This window comes from Chaetura pelagica, unplaced genomic scaffold (genome assembly GCF_000747805.2).
Source record: "Chaetura pelagica isolate M959 unplaced genomic scaffold, ChaPel_1.0 scaffold436, whole genome shotgun sequence".
Classification (NCBI taxonomy): Eukaryota; Metazoa; Chordata; class Aves; order Apodiformes; family Apodidae; genus Chaetura; species Chaetura pelagica.
Genome location: NW_009953651.1, coordinates 272,204 through 295,881, shown reverse-complemented (window position 1 = coordinate 295,881; position 23,678 = coordinate 272,204). Strand labels below are relative to the sequence as shown.

Here is a 23,678-nt window from a genome sequence, read left to right as displayed (position 1 = left end):
TGAACCTGCCCAGGTTACTACTAAGGCCCAAAATCATCTTTATATAATTGTCATGCATAGAGATGACATGAACCTTAGTATTACTTCAAAGGCATTGCCTATAACATCACGTGCTAATACTACGTACAAACTGGCCTTCATAACTATTCAGGATACAACATCCTTCCTTTTGAGTCACTGTACACTGCAGGTAGTAGACATTCTTGGCAAATACAGACTTCCTTGTTGGTTTGCTCATAGAATTTAGTAGGAAGACAACATAAGTGTTTAAGAATCCTACTGAAGTACATTGATAGGAATAAGATATTACTTCATGTTTGTTCCTCTCACAGTTCCACCTTTACAGAAAAGACCAAACTAACTTCAAAAATAGAATAAAACCAAACCATTTTCCTGTTGCTTGGAGATGGCGAATCAATCACAGCAGCTTTTGTGTTTTTCTTGTTCTCAGTTTTCACAAAATCCTAAGAAATATGAGACATTTTAACTAGGATTCTTCTGTAAAGATCAATTACTGTATAGAACATCTATACTGTATATTATAGAAGCAGCCATGGTTTAAATGCTGTAATAGTAGAGAGACATCAGCTAACACTGCATAGAGGTAACTATTTAAACACTAAAACTTGTAAAAGAACTAGAAATACCCATAGACAAACTATTCTGACAATTATTTTCTTTTTCTCTCCATTATTTCCTGTACTTTTGGCTTTAAGACACTGACAAGTAAACACACAAATTGAAGTTAACTCAATCATTTTAACTCTAAATTCAGACTTTGACAACTATAAAAACAGTTTGACAGCATAGTACCATCGTTAAACTGTCATTGGAAGACATCTATCTCATGAAGTGGTGTCAAAAGACTTCAGATAATTGATAGCCATATAGATTGATAACATGTGAGAAAAGAGAATTTTCTTCTTTGTTTAATTAGAAGGGAGTCTCTGCAAAAGATCTGACTTTGTTTCTAAAAAAACAAGGATTTTTTCTGTTTTATTATTTTTAAATTTGAGATTAATAATCTGTGGGTATTCTAGCACCATCTCTCTCCTCCGTGCTTAGATTTAGTGCTGTCAGTCATCAGGTATTTCACTCTCCAGCTGAAGCAAGTTTATTCACTGAAAGAGACCACTTACCACCTAGCCAAATCATGCACAGTTCATCTCCCTCATACTCAACTGTTAGCTTCAAGAGTCCTTAGAAGTATAGAGATTCATAAGCTCTACAAGTAGGATAACACACAAGCAGCACCACAATGTGATCTTAGGATTTCATAGTCTTTGTAAATTGGTGCTGATGCAAATAAACGGCAGAAGGAATATGCAGTTCAGGTGAGAGAAGTGAAGATTTTTACTACCTTTAACTGCTGTGGAACTTAAGTCTGACATGTAAAAAACACAGCACTTTAGCAAAGCAGGAGAATTAAACAATACAACTGAAAGAATTAAAGAGGAAATAAGGTCTACAGAGAACAAGGAGTTAGAGGTGCTGGCACCATTAGTTCAGCATAGTCCCTCCAACATAGCCTGGAGAAATAAAGAGAAAATATAATTGAAATGCTGAAATGCATTGATTAAGCCCAGGGGGTTGACTTGTAACTGCATATTAGAAGATATCATAATTGATATAACTGATTGCCTAAACCAAAAGAAGCAATTCTATAGAACTGCTCTGTAATCCCACAGATAGAGAGAGAAGCAAATGGTACCAGCATGGAGACAAAAAAGTAAAAAGTAAAGCACAGGTGAGGGATAAGGGCCCAAAATCTGGATAAATTGCAGCCTATGACCTAATTCAACACAGGCCAGAGATCCACCACTTGTCAGAGGATGGCAGGGAGGAAGCAAGGTTTAAATATACTCTAGGTGTATCTTTACCACTTCAGCGAAAATAGAAAAACAGGATTTTAACAAATGAACAGAGTATATTGAAAAACTGCACAACATATTTTGTCAGTTGGTCTAGGTCATACCTCATCCATCTCTTCACTCTTCCTTTTCTTTCTTTGCTTGAGTATTTTAACTGTGACTGGTGAGGTGCTGCCCTGGTGCCTCACCTCCATTTTATTGGGTTGCAGAGGTGTGAACTGGATTTCCATCTCTGGTTTTGGGAACCGACTACTTTTTCCATTTTCTGTGGACACTTCAAAGGAGTCGAGGACAATCTCTGAATGGTCCTGCAAGCATATGGAAATTTTAAGGAAACAATTGTTATAACATCTACAAGTTAAAAAAACTGTAATACATATGCCTCCCCAGTGTATTGCAAAGTAAGCATTCAATTTTTCAGATGTTAGATTTCAGAGCTCTTATAGTGGAAGTGAAGAATTCTACTTCAACTATAGCAGAGTTTAACTTACTTTCTAAAACTTGTGTTAATTTTTAAAAAGCTAACATTGCTATATGCTGTCCTGTGATCACAGAACTTAGTTTTCCTTGCTGAACACAGCCTCAAACTGCTTCCAAGTCACTTTCCTCAAGTGCAGAGCCAGCTGGTCATGTTTTTCACAGCTAGCAGGAGTAGAATTGACATGATTTTCTTCATGTCAACTCTACTGCTCCTTAGGGAATAGGTAGCAATAGGAGCTTTTGAGAGAAAAGTATAACCTTTCTCTAGCTTATCTTTAGGGAGCTTTCCCTTTCCCTTCTACACTGAAGTTAACTATAAGTGACAAGGTCCATCTGGCAAGCTACAAGCCGAATTCAACCTATGAGACTTTTACGTCACATCTGTTGTCTGGAGGAACAGCAGGCATTCAGGCAGCACCATAACCCACAAGCTGAAGACCTTATCTTGTACCTGCTTACAGCTTCAGCCCCATAATCCTCTGATTGCCTTAACCTCTCCTAATCAGAGTGCCAGCTTCTTAGCCTCTCCTCTCAAGGCAGGAGACACATATCGCCTTGATCATTTAAATTTGTTTTATTTCCAGTAGGTCTTTCCCAAGAATTATTTGCCTCTGACCACAAAACCTTACCCTGTTCACTTCCACAACACCATAACTGTTTCTCACATGATAATCCTGTTAACAGCCTCTCTGTATTCATAACATCAAGTATTCTTGTTACTGGCTTAAGGTAAATACTTCAGCACCAGATGCTCACAATTCTTCTCTATAAGTAATATTTTAGCAAATATAAGTAATTCTGTGGGGCACTCAGCTTCTATTACTAAGGTTTATAAAGCAGTAAGCCTTCCGAGAACTGTTCTGTCCTCCCTCATACATCACAAGCTTTATCTATAGAGCACTAGCTGAACAGATGAAGTACCAACAACTAGCCAGTCTTATCTGGCAAGACAGGAAAGATGCATTTTGGAAATCTGACACATGATCTTGCAGCCAGGCTAGAAACTACTAGGAAATCTGCATTCAGCCCTGCTCATTATTAATTAGCAATGGAGCCATACATTCGATCTGCTCAGCAGAACTAATTACTTACTGATCAGGTAGCACACAAGACTTCAGTCAGAAACAGGAGTCTCAATAGTTACATGCGTTTAAATTTTTTTTTCAGTAAATAAGCAAAGTTTATAATTTTTGTGTAAGCTTCTAATTTTGTTTTGGCATTAACTTTTACTCTTGGGAACTTCTACATGGGCTGGAAGCTCGAATTACAGAACCATCTCTATTACCACTATAGGCAATACCAGGAAAGTTAAGCTGAAATATCCCCATAACACTGACATAACCAAACTGAGATGGTACTACAAATGTGTCTTCAAATCTCAAGAACCTGGACTAGTTAACTAGTTTTTGCCTCAGGTACATAAGTTATATAATCTATAGAGAAATGGCATTCTCTTAACTCAAGTACTTTTTTTTTCTGTAAGCACAAAAGAGGAAGAGAAAAAATGAACAAGATCTCGGGACTAAAGATATAGTAAAGTACAAAGAACTATAAAAAGTAACTTATGGGAGATTTCTAGTATTGCCAAAATATATACTGAGAACGCAACAAAAGTTACTAACAACATATCATTAGTACATACTTTACTATAAACATAGCAAACATACCTCTTTGTTTATAGGCTGATGTATTTTATCTTGTTCTTCAGGTACTTCTGCCAAATGAAGACTTTCTTGGTTAATGTGTTGTTTCAATTCCTTTATTAAGTCATCTTTCTCAGCCAGCTGTTTTCTTAGCTCTTCAATAAGAGTTTCCTTATCCTAATAAACATAGCAAAAGTTGTTCACAAACTGCAGGACTAGAAAAAGAAATTAACATATACACAAGCATCACTATGATTACTTATGAACATCAGTTTTAAAAGAACAGGCTAAAACAAACTGCTGTTCTACAAAAAGCCAATAACTTCAAGAATGAGTGGCTAGTATTTAAAGTGAAGAAATGTCATAGCAGTCTGGGAAAACAATGTAAACTTTATTTCACCCTACTTACGTAGAATACTTATCTACTACTTATGTAGTTCACCTCCCATTTGTTTATTCAGACTTTGGTGATGTGAGCAATGAAGCAAACGTAATAGTTTAATATTTCCAGTTCAACTTTGTAATCAATGGATCAAATAGATGAATATTTGAATTACTTAGTACTTTGAAACTTCAGTTACTGTTACAAGTTCAGTTTCAAAAAAATCAGGTGTTTTTTTTAAATTAGCTGCACATTGTTTCAATATGACAGTGCTTAAGAACAAAAAATAGAGCCAAAATGCAAAGAGCAAGTATAGTATTTTGCAGAATAAATAGATCTAAAAAAATAAATAAATAAAAGTCCCACAGGAACAGAGATGACCTTTTCTGAGTTCTCTAGCACAGCCTGTTTCAGTTCTGCTATTTCTTTATCTTTTTGTATGGTGTTAGAAGCCAAAGTCCTGAGCTGTACTTCCAAAGCTTCTACTAATTTATCTCTTTCTTCACGCCACTTATGAAGGTCACTGTCCTTTTCCAAAAGCTGTGCACCAAGCCTTTCCTAAATGGGGAAAAATTAGGTTAGAATTAAACACCATTTTTACACTACCTGAACTGTTCTGATTGTTTTGTTTTGCATAGTTAGCACTATTTCATGGCCTTAGTCAACTTGAGAGCCTATGTAGATCTTAAACTCCCATAAAACTAGTTGAATTACAAATACGCAAAAGCAAACCATACTTATTAGAAAATCTGTATCTACAATTATACTCTGTGAAGTTTTTTTAAGTGCCACTCTGATTTGCTTATTTTGTATTTTTATTAATAAAAGTGTCAAGCAAGCAAAGTCACAAACAAAGTGAAAGTAGTCCTTAGCTCCTAACATCCTCCTATACCAACTGCAGGTCCAGAAAGTCATTATGACTTCTAGATGCAAATACACTTTTAGATTATACAGATTCATGATAATTGTATATGCTTAAGAATTAACAGCCTTGACACAGTCCCCTGAAGAGGCAAGGAAGGTATCCACCATGTTAACAGTAACACTACTTGGAAAGCAATATGAGAGCAAAGGCACTGCCTTTTTGACCAAGAAAGCTTTTTTTAATCAGCTTCTCGCCTTTTTGACCAAGAAAGCTTTTTTTAATCAACTTCTTGCTTCTTCTCTTCCTTCTAAAGGCTCATGTTTGTTTGTTTTTTAAAAGCCAAGCAATACATATTATTTTGCAAAGTATGTTTTCTTAGCTTCATTAAGTAGCAATTCATTTCAGTGAGGGTTATTTATTGGTGTTTTACACAAAAGATGAAGTTTGAAAAATTCATAGTAAGGTGGTGATGGCAACAGGATAGGAAGGAACAGACATGTTAAGTCCTCTTATGTGCTGTGCCTATTCATGTTGTGACCCTCCTATAGCTCCTTTTTCATACTGAGATCTCATCTAAGCTTTGCCATGTGATGAAGTAAGGGGACTTTATCTGAGGCCAGTTACCCTCAAACACCCACACTTAACTGACATGAGTTGCTCTGTACCGAAGAATTACACTAAGAGCAGTCTGCAGAGATGTCCAGATACTTACAATTTCTTCTTGTTGCTTTACATGACGCTCTCTGTCCTCCACAAATTTTCTCATTTCTCTGTTGCGATGGCTCTCAGCTTCTTTTACTTGATGTATAAGACCTGTTTTTGCCTCCAGCCACTTCTTTCTATCAATTTGATACTTTGCCTCATTTTCCTATATTAATGAAACCAGAAATAAAACCATTGGTAGACATTAAGCAAAAAAAGGACAAACAAAACAAAAACAACCAAACAACTTCAAAAAAATCTAGATTACCATTAAATAGATTTGTTTTGAGAAGATAATAGAAATACTAGCAGTTTTACTCCAGCATAATACAAAAGCCAAGTATTACATTCTCATTTTTTCTTATATATAGAAAAAATTAAGAATTTTCAGCACTTCTTATTCAGACTGGCATGTTTTAATGAAATAGATTTCCTCCCCACCCTCTAAAAATACTCTCGGTAAGTCACTAACACTATTGAAGTTACACCAAAAGTAATGGTAAAGAGATCCTTAACTTACAAATTCCCACTTTCATGCTGTCTTACAGGATTTTCTAGAAAACTTCATGACTGAACATCAAAGAACGCAGTACAATTTGAATGGCAGGCAGAGAGTGTGTACCCACAAACATCACTTCAACCCAGAGCAACTTTGCCTCCTTTTGTATCACAATGAAAACTCTTGTCAGACATTCTCCCACATCAAGACAGAAGGCACCTGAAAAGCTGCTTGGAAAAAAAGTCTTCTTTCTAATCCAGGTAGAATTAGAGGCAAGTCCTTAGACTAACAGAAGGGCTTACAGGTCATATAGCAAGCACAAGATGTTGAAAGAATTGGGTTTAGTTGACTAAGGAAATGACAGGAAATAAGTTTGGAAAGAATATTGGGAGTTGGATTGCTTAAAACAACTGTAAGATGAGCCCAGCTACAGTAGCAATGTTCATGATAGCCAAACGTAGCATAGCATGCACTCCATTATGCAGCAGTGATGCTGTATGCTACAAAGACGCTGCATCCAGACTTAGCTGCACTGGTGCACTGCAGCTTTTAGAGCATGTTTCCATTACCAGTTTAACAACTTGCCATACTGTGCCCTAACTCTTGAAGATAGTGGCACAAAAACGGTAAACTCCAAAACAGAAGTTACAGCTTTAAAATAAAGTACAATTACACCACCATATTTTACCTCCAGTTCTTTTTGCAACTTCATTATTTCTTCATTTTCATTTATGTTTTTCTCCTCATTTTTGTTCATCTTTTGCTGCCAGTCACTATCACCCTGTTTATTTAGTTCTTCATATTTCTGTTTCCATGCTTCCAGTTCTAGTCAGTAAACAAAATAAGGTTACATACTGTAGAGTTTGAAATGCATGTTTGACCACATTCACATCCTTTTAGTAAAGTTACTTGGATTTATCAGCTGTGACCACAAAGGGAAAACAGAAGCCTTTAACTATTAGAAATTTGTTACATAACACAAAATTAATACTGAAATAACAGTCAATAAAAAAAAACAAATTTAAGACAGCTATCACAACATACACAAAACAATTTTGCCTCCCTGTTCCCTTCCCATAGAGAGATTACCCAAAACTAATCTGTTGGTCTCTTCTAACTTGGCTTCAAGCACTTGATCTTGTTCAGTCTGAGTCTGTTCTTGCTCTTCTAATGTCATCCGCATATCTTCAATTATTTTTTCCTTTGCACACAGATCTGAAGATTTGAAAATAAATTTATAGATAAGTCCCCTTCTAGTTCCTACCATTTGCTTCCAAAGTGTCTTCATGACAAATAGTTTCCTCCATTCCCTACGAACAAAAGCTCTGTTAGAAATAGAGCATCTATACTGAACTATCCAAATCCAAAATTCTTAAGTGACTGATCAACTTGATTTAGATGAGTGTATAAGTGCTTATGTTAGACTATGGTTTGTATTATGAGAAACTGACCATTGCTCAGTTGGCTAAACATTTATCAAACCTGCAGAAACTGTTACTATACTTGTTCATGTATTATTACAAGGGCTAACTAAAATGGCAAATAAATACCAAAATTTAATAAGTTAACAGTGATACAGCAAAACCACACTTCCTCTGTGGCTTATCCTGAGATTGCTGCTTTGCTTGCAAATACACCTGCTAATAATAATTCAATAAAAATTAGTTCCTGACAGTAATATCGTGATGTCTTAGGTTGGAGTATTTTAAAATATAAATATGCAAATTCATTAACAACATGAGAAGTGATTATGTTGCCATTTCACACCCCAAAACATTGAAGATTTTTTTCTGACCTTTTTGGGTTTTCTCATACTGTTTCGAGATTTCTTCCAGCTTCTCATTATTCAACAGTTCCTAAACACACATTGATAACAAATTGAGCATTTTGAAACAAATATACATGCTAGAAATTAGAAGCTTTTCATTCTGGGCTTTCCCAAGTAATGAATAATGCACTTAAAACTCACAGTACAGAATAAGTAATTTTTTCATATAACATAAAGGAACATTCAAGCTGGTAAAAAAAGGTTTAGATGAAGGCATTACTACTAACACATCTAAGTGTCTCTGATCAGAATCAGGGTATCTTCAGGTATTATTTATTACTATGCAGATTACTTTACTTGAAAAAAATTTGACAGTGTCCTGCAGAAACACATTCTTTAAACACCTTTCATTCATTCACTAACAGTAGCTTTAGTTGGCTACTCTTATGTTTACCCCGATTTCTATAAACTTTCTCCTGTTGCTTGTCAAACCTCATTAATGCATTAGTTACACAAATTAGAAGTAAGATCGTAAAAAATAAAATACCTTTTTAAGTTGCAGGATTGTGCGCTGCTTGATCTCCAATTCTTCGCTAAGCTGATTTTTAATTTTCTCAAGTTCATCAACTTTGTTCCTCAGGAATTTCTCCTCAGATTGCACTGTACACACCTTTAGCAATGCACAAAGACAGCAATCAAAGCTATCATTTTGCTGTAAGCCTTTTATAACCTCTGCAAGTTATCTAAATAATCAGATACCTTCTTTAAGAGTCAATTTTTTCAAGCATCTCAGTTCAATTTCAGGGACTGGAAGTGCACTACAATGCATTTCCTTCCTAGAGAAGGATTGCCTCCATGAAGTATTACATTTGGCAGTGGAAAAACCAAACAAAATCCACAAAAACTCTACCTCACACCAGGACATAGCCTAACTGAGCTACAAACTCAGTTGCCTTTTAAAAAAATTTAAAGTTTTTGTCATGTGATCTCATGTGGGGAAGAAAAGAACAGTTTCCCACACCTTTCTACTTCTGAGACACAGGATTACACACTGGATGTTGAGTAGGAAAAGGTCTTCAACTGTTAGACAAAGACATTAATAACGAAGGCTTAACTTTCAAGCCCAAAACTCTTGCAATAATCTTTCAGATTCCACATTTGTGCAATATCCCATGAGTTTCTAGGAAATCCTACTCCTTGACAAGTAAATACTAACAATGAACAAGTTATCTCATTTCTTCATTTCTTCTCCACACATGTAATGAAAAAACATAGCTCAGATTTTAGAAAGTCTCTACAAGTCAGTGCTTTCCTTTTCTGATCAATCCAGCTTTTCCTTCCAGAATTCAGCATTTGCCACAAGTCTGAAGCTTTGAAAGTCAGCACAAATAGCAACATAAAGAATATAAAATCTTTCTTCATACCCAAATTAGCCACCATTTTCACAAACCTTTTAAAAATACATTAATGAAGTTTCCTTTACCCCTTCAATAGCTGTAACTAATCTGTGCTTGACATGTGGTCTTATCTTTCTTTAGCTGTCAGCTTCAACAAAAATGTAACAAGATTCATTGCTACGCTAAACATACTCAAAATAGCCTTACTATAAACTTCAAACATTCATAGCTTGAGATTTGTGAAAACAGGTTTCAATAACAGAACCCTAATCATAAACTTATAGAAGGAACATTTGGCCTATGGTTACCAACCTCTTTTTGTACTTGCTGAATTTGTTTCTTTGCATCAGAAAATTTGTCTTTCAAATCGGTATATTCTTCCTCTTTCCTCTGCAAATCTTTTTTCAAGCTCTGTACAAGGGTACAACTCTCAGACAGATCTTTACGTAGCCTTGTGTTAGAAATTGACAGACATAGAAAACAGTGTTAAGCATCTCAAAAAAGAGCTTTTACACATTAACGCAGGCTCTTTGACTGCTAGTTTTATTAATGAATAGAATCTGAGATCTATCAGATCAATCACAAGCTTTATAGTTTTACTTTTGGATTTCAGATTCTATTCATAATTTTGACACAAAACTGCTCAGATTCACTTCTGAACATTGCAGTTTTTAAAATTTTTAAAGCACAGTAGAGGCATTATCATTAGGTGTCCTTCCAAAGTAGCTTCATATCAGCTTTGTACCTTTTGTAATTTTAAACTTCATATCTACATCCCACACTTTGCAAGGATCAAAGTAAATCAAAATCAAAACATAGAAAAATCAGTAACATTGCAACAAGTACTGCTGTTTCAAGTGCTACAAAGTAATTAAGAAGTGATTTTTAAATGGTCATTTATTTGACAAAGTTTACAGTAAGATATCTTGGATTTCAGCTTTAAAAATAACAATTTTTTTTTTAGATTCTATAATTGACAAAACCATGTCTCCCAAAAGGAAAATCTTTCCAAGCTTTACCTGCACAGGATTGGGGACTTCCGTGCTAAGTTGTACTTTAGAATATATGCAGGTACTCACAGATATAGTACCAAAGAAACTCTAGTTAAGATAAGGGCTACATAACACCTTGGAGGTATTTTTACATTATTGCATTTTCTTTACCATATAGCAAATATAATTGGATACACTTAATGTCTTATTTCTTTTAAATTTAAAAAGTGGAAGGGGCTGGGGAAGTTCTACACCCATTATTCCTTCAAGTTCTTATAGCAAACTGTTCACCTAAGATAGCTATTACCTAAATCAGCTGTTTGCTGTTTACTTTTTACTCTTAATTTCTTTGCATGTTCCTCTTCCCTCTTTAATAGTTCCACATACTTTAGATGTATTTTTTGGAATAATATATAAACAAGTGAGGAAAAAGCAACCAGAAGAATATGCAAATACATAATCCAAGTAGTATATTAAACCTCCTTAAAGCTGCAGTTTGGTTAATAAAGTTGATAAACATGTAAGTGTATTACATCAAAATAAACTGATGGTCGCAGAAGGTAGTTTCAACTCATTCTTTAAAGAGTAGACTCAAGTTCTCATGATTTACTTACAATTCTATAGATTGCAATTGCTCCTCCTCTTTTTTCTCACTTTCCTGAATGCAGCACTTCATGTTTTCCAAGCTGTTAACCAACTGCACAACTTCCTCCTTCAGATTTGCTTCTTGGTAAGTTAATTCTTTCAGCTTTTTGTCCGAACTGGTACATTTTTCTTGCAGAGCTACTGTATTACTTTCTAGTTTTAAAATAATAGATTCTTTTTCTTTAAGTACTACTTCTAGCTCTGTTATGCTGTCATCTTTAGCTCTAAAAGCCTCCAAGAGGCATTCAAGCTCTCTTATTTTTCCCTTGTAGCTGGTTACTTCCTCCTCAAACTGAGCAATTATTCTGTGATCTTCTGCAGCCTGTTTTTCAAAATCTTGAGTTTTCTTCTGGATTTGCTCTTGTAACTGCTTAATCATAAGATCTTTTTCCTTTACAGACTGACAATCTTCATTTGCAATCTCATTTAATTTTATTTTAAGTTGATTATTATAATTCTCAGAGCCATCAAGCCCCTTCTTTAAGTCTTCAACTTGTTGAAGTAGTTCTTGAATCCGCTGACTTTTCTCTGAAGAAGCCTTAATGATATTTTTGCATTCTTCCCAAATGCTTTCAACACTGCAGTGAAAGGAGCTCTCTCGTCTCAGATCTGCTATAGAGGCAGTTTGGGATTGCATGCATACAGGACTCATTTGAGCTCTCTCTGGTTTATTGTTTTGAGGGTCAAGGGAATCCTTAAGATTAACTAAATCAGTATCCATAGCATAAGATTCTAAGTGGCATTTATACAACTGATCCACTTTGGAATGCATTGTTTTAATTTGTGACACTTTATCAATTATATTTTGTTTGGCACCTTCTACTTCATTATTGAGCTGAATTATCTTTTCTTCTTGTTCCCTATTTATAGTTTTCTGTTTGCCTAATTCAGAAATAATCTCCTGATAGTCAGCTTGACATTGCTGAAGCTCTTCACTTAAGCCAGAAGCCCTTTCCTCAGAAGCAGAGAGCTTGAGATGCAAGTCTGTTATCTGCCTACAGAACTCTTCTTTTTCATTTTTTTCTCTTCTGCATTGCTCCTCAAGTGCAGTCAGCTGACCTTCCAAGGTTTCAGTTCTTTTTTTCAGTGCTAATACTTCTGCATAGTTATCAGAAGTATTTGTTTTCAGGTATTCATTTCCCTTTTGCATTAGAGAGTCATCTTCCCAACTGTCCTTCATATCTCCTAAAAAATACCCATACAGTTCAGATTGATTAAAATCAATAATACAAGTCACAAGCAACACCAAATACCAATTACTATGTGAAAGTCGCACCTTTATATCATATGCCATTTTGAATTTTTGAAATAGTTAAAAGTACTCTGAACGGTTTAACATGCAATAGGTAGTTACCTTTTAGGCTTCTAGACATAGTTTGCAGCAAGAGGTGTTCAGGGACCTCAAAGAACACTTAGCCTATTCCAGCCTTCTAATCTGCACCACTAGTATAAAGATCTAGCTACTTTTAATAATACATAGTACTAACACCTATGAGCTGCATGAGCAACATTCAGTTATATCTAGCTTACACCTTCACTCATTCAAGAATCCCTTTAATACAACCAGCAATTCTCCATTCTACATTTAGAAGAGCAATGGTATCCTATACTTTTCTGAGAATCTTCACTTATACTGAATATCCTCTTTAAAAATCAAGGTAAAAATCAAGCATAAATTTTGCACTTAGTTTTTGGGACCTTCTTCCCTTTTTAAATTTGTTTCTAAACTAGATATAAAAATAACTATTCCCGCACCTAATCTGCTGCATGTAAACTTGTCCCAGAAAGATTTCCAACATTATATCAATCTCACATTTCCATAAATATTTTATTAGTTTAAGACTGGTTCTTCCCCACATAATGAGCAATTCTAACTAAAATTACATGCATTTCAGCACCTTCAAAATTTATTTCAGCTTTTTTTCACAAGTGTTTTAGAGCCCAGTTGTGTCTAGCTATTAACCTGCATGCAATGCTTTACTATTAAAATCAAGCCTGACTATTTCTAAGGATTAGGTCTTCACAGCTAGGCACTACAGATTCTTGTGAGTACTGTAACCACAGCAAGACGGACTTCAGCAGTCACTGCACTTGAGAAGTGTAAAGCACATGGGTACGTGTGTACCATGCATAGAAACATCCTTGAAATAGATCCAGCAAGTTACAGAGTCACTAACTTTAAGTCACTAACAAAGCCATACTGAAACATTAGTAATAGGGCTTTAATCTTAATTCAGTTTTTATTATTTTTAGAGTGATCAAATTCCTTCTATTTTTCTCTACCTTTTCTTTTCTGCTCTAATTAGACATACCAAGTGCTCCTGCTAGATCAGACACAACAGCAGTATTACTTCAGCTTACAAAGCCAAGTCTCCAATTCTGCAACATCAAAAATTTTGGAACAGAAAGCACAGTTGTGTAGTCCCAAGAAGACAGACAAAATACTATGTATTCCTCACATTGGACATGACTTTTATGAACTTGACAAAAGGTAGCGGTGTCTTAGACACATTGTGTGATCTAAGGTGGTAAGAAGAAAAAGCTGCAAAGCTTAGCCCAGCACCAAGTAAGAAGGACATGACCATTCACAAGATTTAGAAGCAATCTAGATGCTTTGTACCAACAACAACAGCCATGCAGCAAAGCAGGATAAATATAGTGCAAGAAGTTACATACTAATCAGTCAAGAAGCTTTTTATGTAGAAAGTACTAAGAAAGAAAAAGCCCCACTCAAGACATGGGAGGCAAGTCCTAGAGAAGAGTACAAACCCCTGAACTTCAAGATAATTATCTTCTCCTAAACTTTGGCCACTAGCACATCTAAAGTCTACAAGCAGGCTATCACAACATAGCTGTGCTCAGTGATCTACTGTGACAAGTATATCTAACAAGAATGCTTAAATGCAAGCATATATATTTAATAAGCGTCATCATTATGGAGCAACTATCAAGTCAGATTTTACATCAGATGCCTTATATTCTCAACACCTTATATTCTCAACATTCTCAATGTATATTCAATTCAGAAATGTATTTAACATGATTGAATAGCCAGCTCCTGCCAACAGAAAGGTCTCAGTGCTGACATTGGCACCAGTATCCACTTTTGAGAAGAGCTATCAATTTCTCTATTTTTTGTTTAAGCAAGCTTCATCATGAGACTACAGCAAACCTGTAACTACCAGCTTAATTTTCCATGCCCTTCCTGTAATATTTGTATAGGTGGCACCATCAAATGGTCACACTAGGATCCAATATTCATCCCAAAGATGGCAGTGACAAATCAGAGATGCGCCTGATACAGAAGCTTCTCTTAGGAAAACTACACTTACTTGAACAAGTTGTACGAACATCAGAAATGCCCTACTGGATCACACAGCATCAGTTGACCCCAACTTATATTTTCTCCTTTTGCTGCTCTTGGTAGGCCCAGTCACTTCCCATAAACCTTTCCTAACATTCAACAATTGTGAATGCTAGAGAAATGAGACCATACATCTCTGCTTAAGCCTTTCAGTATCTATGTACGCAGTTGGCTGTTATCTTGTCTGGAATTTGAGAATTTTCTGTCTCTCCCACCTTCTGGAACAGCAAAAATTAGAAGGTCACAACCCACTGCAGGAAGTGCTTTGTTCCATACACTTAAGCTGCTAATCTACTAGACTGAGTTTTCCCTTGTTCTTTGGCTGCAGAATGGGATGAACAATAGTCCAGCATTCAGCTTATTCACCATCTGTGTCCTCAGTTTTCTGTGATCATGTGACTTTGACAAATCTCCTTTTATGAGATTTTATCATCTTTTATGTAGAGATTTTCTGCTTCCCATTTTTAATCTTTTTTTCTTTTCCTATCTCAGCCTCACCCAAATAATGCCTGGCAGATTTTCTTACTCATACCTATTCTGCAAGAGGAATGCAACCAAAGGACACAAATTAAGACCTTTCATTCTCCTTCTGCATGTTGTCCATAGTTCTGTAAGTAACTGAAGCCCAACTGTAACCTGAAGTTAAAGGCAGGCAGCTCTTACAAATACCATTTTGCAGTCTCACTTAGCTCAATCTCACTGATTTACAGATTTTAATGAAATGGATAACATATGTAGTGATGTCCTTTCAACTTCCCCCCTTATCCTTGAAGGGCTTCAACTGCATCTAGTTTATTCACCTCATTCTAAAAAGAGCTGTAAAGCTCACAGATGAAGTAAGGAAAACAAAAAAAAAATTGGAAGTGAAAACATGAGAGCTGCACAAAATATGCTATTTGTGGACTTAAAATAATTTTACTGACATTCAAGTAGAATGCTTGCTTTTCTCCTTTGCCAGCAATGTCACCTTGCCCAGAGCCAGTGTGCTCACAGCATGCATACAGAGTGAAACATCAGGTTTCACAGCACATACTGTATGACTGAACCATCAGTAAGTCATTGACACCTTTGATGTTTGCTTAAACAACTCTAAGAATTTGATGGGGTGATACCACTTTCCCAGAAGTCTAGCAATAGCAAGTTCAGTACAAAGACAAGTTATAAGAAATCGCTTAAGAGCTATATCCAAGCCTGCAGGTGCATTGACAGATGAGAAAAAGCAATAGAAAGGAAAGGGTCTAAGAAACTATCTTTTATTTTAAGCAGTTAGGAATGAACAGTATAGGACTTTCTACAAGGCAGATATTTACATAACAGTTACTTCCATTTACAGTTTAACATAACAGATTTCCTTCTCATAGCGTAACATTTACGCTTCACAACTTTTTGCTTCTGTTCTGGAATAGCGACCCCCTGTTGAGTGATGGTAGAAATGGTACCTTTCTTTGTAGGTGGCTCTTCCACAGTAGGCTCATTTTCAAAGCAACGTTTTCTTCCAACTTCCAATACAATATCCTCACAAGCTTTGAATTGGCTTGTTTTGATCATGTCATTAGATATCTTTCCTGCCAATTCTCTTTTGATGGTAGACACAGTGTTTTCCTGTGTTAAAATAAGAATTATTTCTTTGAAGTTACACAAAGTGCACCCTTAAAATTTTGTAACCTTTTATACGCAGATATTTTTACAAAGCTATTCACATAATATGTACAGGGATTGTCAGAGGAAGTCAGTTACAGATGAATTAAACCAAAAGCAGATATGCTTTCAGATTCTACTACGCACAATGATTTGCACTGTACAGAAAGCAGAGCAAGAGACTACAAAGCTACAAAAAGCAAAACTTAAAAGTAAGAGGAGTTTGCTTACCATCTGAAAATAGAAATTAAAATAGAGCTTTGTCAATTGGTAGACTTGGGAGTTTTAATCACCTTCAGCAAAGCCACAGATCATTTTTTTTATGACTGATTTGATGAAATTTGAAAGCTTAGTCAGCTATGTTACACATTTTAGACCATATATTTGACTAAGAATACTTTACTTGCAAGATGACAAGTGGCAAGCCACATTGGTTGCCAAGGACAAATTACTCATCTTTAAGTAATAATTAAAAAGAATTATTATAGAATGGATGTGAGGTTTGTGGTGAGGTATTAAGTTTCTCACCACAAGCTCAAATACTGGACAGGACTGGAGCCTTGCTCTTGGAAGGAGTAGTAATAGGAAGCAGTCATGACAATTCTTGTCACTCTGAGAATTCATATTATTGAAAAGCCCAGTTGCTGTGGGGCAGAGAGACAACAGAAGATGAAGTATAGTCAAAGCCTTAACTTTACACTGGAAGAGAGAAATGGATCAGAGATTTAACATGTTCTCAGAACTATTTCTGGTTACTGGAAATCAGGCTCAAAAAAACCTAACTGCGTGGTTTTTTGTTTGTTTTTGTTTTGTATGTTTGGTTTTTTGTTGTTGTTGGTTTTGTTTTGTTTTTAGCAGCATACATTTAGCCAAGCTAGTCTCTTGGCATTCAACAACTAGTAGTAGTCTAGACAGCTGCAAGTTAAAAAGTGACATTGCAAGCACAGACACTCTGGATATCCACTCAGTTCAATCTCTGCTCAATATGTTATTATTGCTTTTCTTTGAAAAGTGTGTGCACTGTGGTGGTGAGTGGAACACACTGATTTTTGTTGTTGCCAGTTTACACAATCACTGTCGCTCTCACATTAGCTTCTTACTTTAATTAAATCTGACCTTTTGCTGCAGCAAAACCTCCTTTTCTTTCTCTTCCATTCAGCCAAAGATAGAGACACTGCTTAAGTCCTCCCCATTTGAGGTTTTAATTTTTTCTTCAGTGGTTCTTCAGTCTCATCTAAAGTCCTTCAATAACTCCACTGCTTCTAGAGGTCCCATTTTTCACACACCCACATACACATTTTGCTGTAACTTCAGTTTCAATGCCAGCTCACCTGCTACCATTTCAAGCAAGTAGCCATTACAGAAAACTTCAATTTCCTAAAATAATTACATCCATTATAAGCACAGATCTAAATTTTTGTATTAAAAATTTGAGATGCCTATGACTTACATAGTCTTTTATTGTTTCTTCTAAACAGGATATCAAATCTTGTAGTTTTGTAATAACATCATCTTTTTGCTCCACAATGTCCATTAACTCTTGAATCCTCTTATTCTGTGTATTCATTTTCTTGAAAAAAAAATAAATAGTTCAGTCATCAGTATTCAGTTGTTGAACTATAACATGCATTCAGAAGTCAGACCAGGTAAGCTAGACTTGATATAAAAAGGTAGAAGCATAATACACGAGCATTTTAAGCTACTAGAATTTTGCATTAAAGCAAGTAATTTTGCACAAGTTTTTTCTTGAGAAGGTTACCTTGGTTGCTTCTTTAAGCTGCTCAGCAGACTCATCCAATTGAATCATCTGCATTTCAAAGTCTGTAACAGGAAAAGAAGCCTGCATCAAATAAGCAGCCATTATAGTTTACTCAGTAGTCCATTTTTTTATGTTCTGGTACCTCAGTAGCGTAACAAATCGATTTATTTTGTTGTTGACTTCTACTTAAGACACATTTGAAAAGTTGTTTAAGTTTTTTGAATAGAATTGAGCCTTGCAACCCATATAAAATATACATCAGATCAAATGATTGAGGTAGGAGGTATTGCTACTTTTTCCTTTATAAATGTTCCACAGGATACCTGAAAACATTGCATCAGCAAAATGTAAATAATTGCAGGTATTACAATATAGCCATGAAATTAAGACTTAATAACACTTACATTTTACCGCACAATTCAGAAGGCTGCAATAGCCAGCTTAATTTTTGTCTTAAAAATTAAACAACCAAGGTCTATGGAATTGTTCAATCTGAACACAAAAGAAATGGTTATCACCTCTATATATACGAATCGGTCCCAAAATCCTGCTCAACTGGATTATTTCTATTTTACAGTAGTCAGTTATTTCTCTTTTCTGCCTTTCACATCACACTTACATCCAGCTCACCTTTAGTTTTCTGTGTCAGCTCTTCTTCAGTTTTGATTAGTTCATTGGTTTTCTTTGTCAGCTCTTCTTTGGTCTTAGTCAGTTCAGCAGTAATTTTTCCCAGTTGTTCTTCAAGCCAACCTATAGCTTCCTGTGGGTCCTCAAGGGACACTATGTATTTGTGTGCTTCAGCTGCCTGCTTTTTTATATCAATGACATCATTCTGCAAAGAATCAATAATGCCCTCAAGATCAATGTAAGTGCCTGGCCCTATTCTGTATTCTTCATCCTGAAAAATAATTTGTATCTTTTAGAAATGGCAAATAATTGCACAATGGGCATTATTTCTACAGTAAATTTGGAAGACAGATCATTACGAATTAAAAAATGTAAGTACAGTTAATTCTGGCATCAAACCAATCGTGTGTTCATATGCAATTTGCTTATCTTTTTCTGCCTACCTTCACATGCAAGTCTCTAGTGCCAGTAATAGCTACTTTATAGTATTTAATGATCCACCCTCACATCCTTTTTATATCACCAAAAAAAGCACCCCGTCCAAATTTAATATAGAACCTCATTATTTTACCCAATAAAAACATTGAAGACACAGCAAACAGTTTTAGAAAGAATACATTTGGAATTTAATATAGCAGTAAAAATTTGTGAGGTGAAATAAGTTTTTTGTAATTTACCAAATTAAGTTGTACTCAAAAAATTTTATATCTTTCCTCTTTGCTTTTTAAAAACAAAGGGTACAGAATCCATATGCGGGGCCTAAAAAGTTAGCTTCAAATACTTAATGCAGTAGATTTGATACCATAATGGCAGCTTTTCCCCTAATTTGTGTATACAGTAATTTCCAATGTGTGTGGCAGAAACAGGAAAAAAAAGATTCCTAAAAGCACATCCAAGGCTCAGTAACTGCTCCTATTAAATAGGATAAATCTAACTCACTAAGGATACAGTTACATAGCATGCAATTCCTTGAAACTATTCTAGTGATCCTTGAGATACATCATCATTACAAAAAGTTGTTAGCAAAAGAGATGTTATTGGCATGGGGGAGGGAATCAAATACCAGAGGTTTAGCTTGTTCACTGCAAGGCTGATCCTTCAATTTATTTTCTTCATGTGGATTGTTAGTACAACCATTTACGAGTTCCTTGAAAATTTCCAGACGTTTTTCAGAATCTTCTTTAAGTCGTTCTCGTTCATGAGAAAGGCACTCTCTACAGCAGGAAAAATAAGTCAGCTAAAGCCTAGCTAGTATGAGCTGCAATGCATATATTTATATAAGCTATCTATAAAAAAGATTTTTCATTATTTTGGCACAATAGAATCAGACTCTTAGGGGCTAGAAGGGACCTCGGAAGATCATCTAGTCCAACCCCCATTGCCAGAACAGGATCACCTAAAGTACATCACACAGGAAGGCATCCAGGTGGGTTTTGAATGTCTCCAGCAAAGGACACTCCACAAGCTCTGAGGGAAGCCTGTTCCAGTATTCTGTGCCTCTCAAATTAAAGGATGATAGACAAAATGGTGTTGCTAGATGAAAAATAGAAGCATATTTTCCCCACACATACCCTTAAAAAATGAGGAGAAAACAAATATACACACAGATTATCAACAGCACTTAACTACAAGCATTTTTTCCCAATGTCTTCAGCCAGAATGCCTGTTTGGAGTACCACTAACACTGCAGTAACCAAAGACTTGCAAGTGTCCCTCTTCCTACAGGCATCAACAAAAAATCTCTGCAAGAACAAATGCTACTTACAGATCCCACACACATGCACCCTGATGCACTTCCCAGAAAATTAAAGCATTTCCTACACAATATCTTCCCTGAATTCATTGTCCAAACAGAATCTAATGTGTTTATAGAGGCAACAAGGCTAGCAGAAGAATGCAGCCTCTTAAGGCCAAGACACAGACTTCAGAAAGTGAATTTACTTCCATTTTTTTAACCACTAACTTTTAAAACAAGTCAACTTACTTAAAATCCGCTTCCCTCTCAGCAAAATATTGGGTGAATTCTTGTGTCACTTCTTCACGAATTTTTAGTTCCAGTAGTAACTTATTCTTCTTTTCAGTAAGAAGTTTGTTCTTCAAGTCCTCTACAAGAGTCAGCAGCTTCTATAATGACAATTAGTATTCAGTTTTTCATAAAGAAATACTTTTCCAAAAGCAAGTTTACACTTTCTTAACACTACAACTGCACTTTTCCAACTCATAAAAAGGATTCATGAAGAGGTTAAAATATTTGGTATTAGCTCAACAGTTCAAGTCTGCAAACAATAGGTGTTTACAAACAGTAGGCATTTGCAAAGAACATTAATTTTATTACAATTCTTGAAGTTGTCTTAAACAGGCTTTGGCTCGTTTTCCAGATGTGTATTTTCAGGGCAATATTACTTAAACCTCCATGAAAGTCCTTAAGTTCTGTTCCTTTTTCTCTTTGTCTTACCTAGAAGTCACTAAAGTTGCTGGTCCTTCAGCAATGATTTTCAGAGTTTTCTTGTGCATACAACACAAATGAACAGTCCCCTGTAACGCTATAAACCACTTAATTGTTGACCATAGGTTACCCAAAGGAGAGAAAGTCAAATCTGCAATTCTTTTTGCTCTGTCTGTTTTTAAATACATTCTATAGAGTTTTCCCACAATAGGCACTAAGCCATGAGTGACACCACTCTTTACACACTGGATTTAGTTAGATTAAGGGTGACTAGAAAAAAGCAAGATATAGGGGAAACCAGAAGAATACCTTGCTTTCAGACTCCATACTACACTAATTTCTAGAGCAGCCCTGGTACATACCATATAATCTTCTTTTCCAATAAGAACTTTATTTTCTTCATGTTTCTGGGATGCTTCTTCTCTTGATAGATTCTGCTGTTCCTCCATCTCATCATCATCATCTTCAATCACATCTTCTAAGGTCGTGTCCCATAGGATGGTAGCTCTTTTCCTTGGGAGTGGCATTTTAGTGTCATTAAGTAGTGATGTTTTTTGGTCAAATGACTGATCATGGGGAAGAATAGATGTGTCCATAACTAAAACCTAACCAAAAAATAAAGAACAAAGTCATCAGTTTTTTAAACTTCTACTGACACTTCCAAGATATACCTGTTGCACTTTCCTATTGGTCTCCTGAGCCTAGCACTCCCCCAGCCTGTCTTCCATTTAGAGCCACTACTTAGACCAGTTTCCAGCTAGAGTACAAAGAAGCCACTTTATAGTCTAACCCTTTTTCTGATCCCAGCAACACCAAGTTTCATTAGCTGAACAACCTACAAGAAGGTTGTTACCTCAGGCACAAACAGATTTCTATATTTCCTATACTTTTGAGTTTCTAGGTGCAAATGTCATCCTACAAATTCTATTTTGTCAACAGCTGCATCTCTCTGACAGTCTGCTCCTTCTGGTGTTGCATTTAACCTGCATAGATCAGCTCATTTTCTAAAGGCCTGGATCTATTGTTCTTTGAATATTTAACTGCTAACAGAAGCTTTCTATGTCTTCCATTAAGGCTGCAGCACTGATTCCAAATACTGCTGTCTTTCAGCTTTGTCAGGGTTATATCACTGAACTTACTCCTAGTCATTCTGCTTATCCTCCACCTTTCCACTGAAGCCTCTGTGTCATGAGGACAACCTTTCAAACTCTTTGGTGCTCAATCTATTTTAATCAGCATTTCAGGTGAGTAATATTCCAAATTAAGATAGCAGTAGCATACGGGGCAGCTAGAATTGCTCCTAGGTGAAGGCATGTTATTAGTACAGAAGAAAAATTTACTTATATCTCCAGGAATTTCTTCCCAATATAGCAAGTGTCTTGTTAGGCTGGACATTTTATAAGAATTACAGATTTCCAGCAGGAGATGCTCCCATACCCACATGGCAAATAAAAAGGCCCAACACAGCCTTTTTTAAAAGCTTTGCAACAAAATAAAATCTGAGTAATTGGCAAAGATGGTTGCAACATGGCACAGAGAATCCCAGTAAATTAATATTCTTAGAAGAGAACCTACTCTTTAAATGAAAATCATAAGTACTGATGGATCAAAAACTACAACACTTACTTTTTGTGCAATGGCTGAGAATTTTAGCACATTGAGCGTTTCATCATATGCTGAAGCACACTGGCTTATGTTGACTATCATATATACCTTCCCCTTTCCACTGAAGAATCCTTGAAGAAAATGAGTTAATTTACTTTCCCGAAAGGGTATGTGCTGTTGAAACCTTTAAAGACAAAAGAACAGATGGCCAGAAGTTTAATAACTTCCAGTCAGTGTAGGACCTATCCACCCTAAAGACTTGAAAATATTTATAAAAGCAGGAGTCTTTAAAATTGCAATTGTTTTGGTCTAAATACAGCTGTTTGTCAAGAGATTGAGTGGCTGTTGTGGCTGCTGTTTTAGACATTATCTCAGGTAACTATAGCAATACAACCAATGGGAGCACTTAAACCAAAAACACACCCAACATTTAACGTAGAGTAGGTCACAGAGCCTCATGCGACAAGTTTAAATATAACTTTGGTACATCAACAAGATCTTCACAGTATAGACTCTGCAAGTCTGTGTATCTTTCCTACGAAAAGCTTAGGCATCGCCTACAATGTTTAAAAAGCTATTGTTTAAAGTATAGAATGTTAACACTAAGAACTACAACCCATTAGCAATTCATAAAAGGACTTACTTGGACTGTTGACAGTTCTTCAGTGCATTGATACACTTTCCTAGAATCAGGAGAGAGGTGTTTATATTTCCACTCTCTTTCAATCTGTCACCTTCATTGCGAGTCTTAGTATATCTTTCTGAACCAGCAAGATCACACATTGACAGTCTGAAAGCAGATACAGAAAATTAACTATCTTGAAACATGTACAATTTGTGTTTAAAACCACTTTTACTAGAGGAAAAATTTCTTGATCTTCATCTGCATGAGGCCTTCCATCCTTTTCAATGTTGTCTCTCCAGTAAAATTTGAGACTAATTCCTATCAAACCCCTTCCCAACATGCTTCCAATTTTTCTCCCCCATCCTCTTCC

The 23,678-nt window shown here is 35.8% G+C and overlaps 1 protein-coding gene across 1 annotated transcript in view; it reads right to left on the bottom strand.

Annotated features, from left to right (window-relative positions):
- Positions 1–23,678, bottom strand: part of KIF20B (kinesin family member 20B) — a 35,138-nt gene that overhangs the window by 4,289 nt on the left and 7,171 nt on the right. The window contains 20 exon segments of the mRNA XM_010000106.1: positions 387–464; positions 1,976–2,179; positions 4,019–4,171; positions 4,749–4,934; positions 5,954–6,109; positions 7,131–7,267; positions 7,532–7,657; positions 8,238–8,298; positions 8,758–8,880; positions 9,920–10,058; positions 11,214–12,429; positions 15,982–16,210; positions 17,697–17,816; positions 18,006–18,067; positions 18,636–18,903; positions 19,696–19,846; positions 20,617–20,756; positions 21,441–21,683; positions 22,705–22,867; positions 23,327–23,473. Of these exon segments, the coding sequence (XP_009998408.1) occupies positions 387–464; positions 1,976–2,179; positions 4,019–4,171; positions 4,749–4,934; positions 5,954–6,109; positions 7,131–7,267; positions 7,532–7,657; positions 8,238–8,298; positions 8,758–8,880; positions 9,920–10,058; positions 11,214–12,429; positions 15,982–16,210; positions 17,697–17,816; positions 18,006–18,067; positions 18,636–18,903; positions 19,696–19,846; positions 20,617–20,756; positions 21,441–21,683; positions 22,705–22,867; positions 23,327–23,473 (4,102 nt within the window).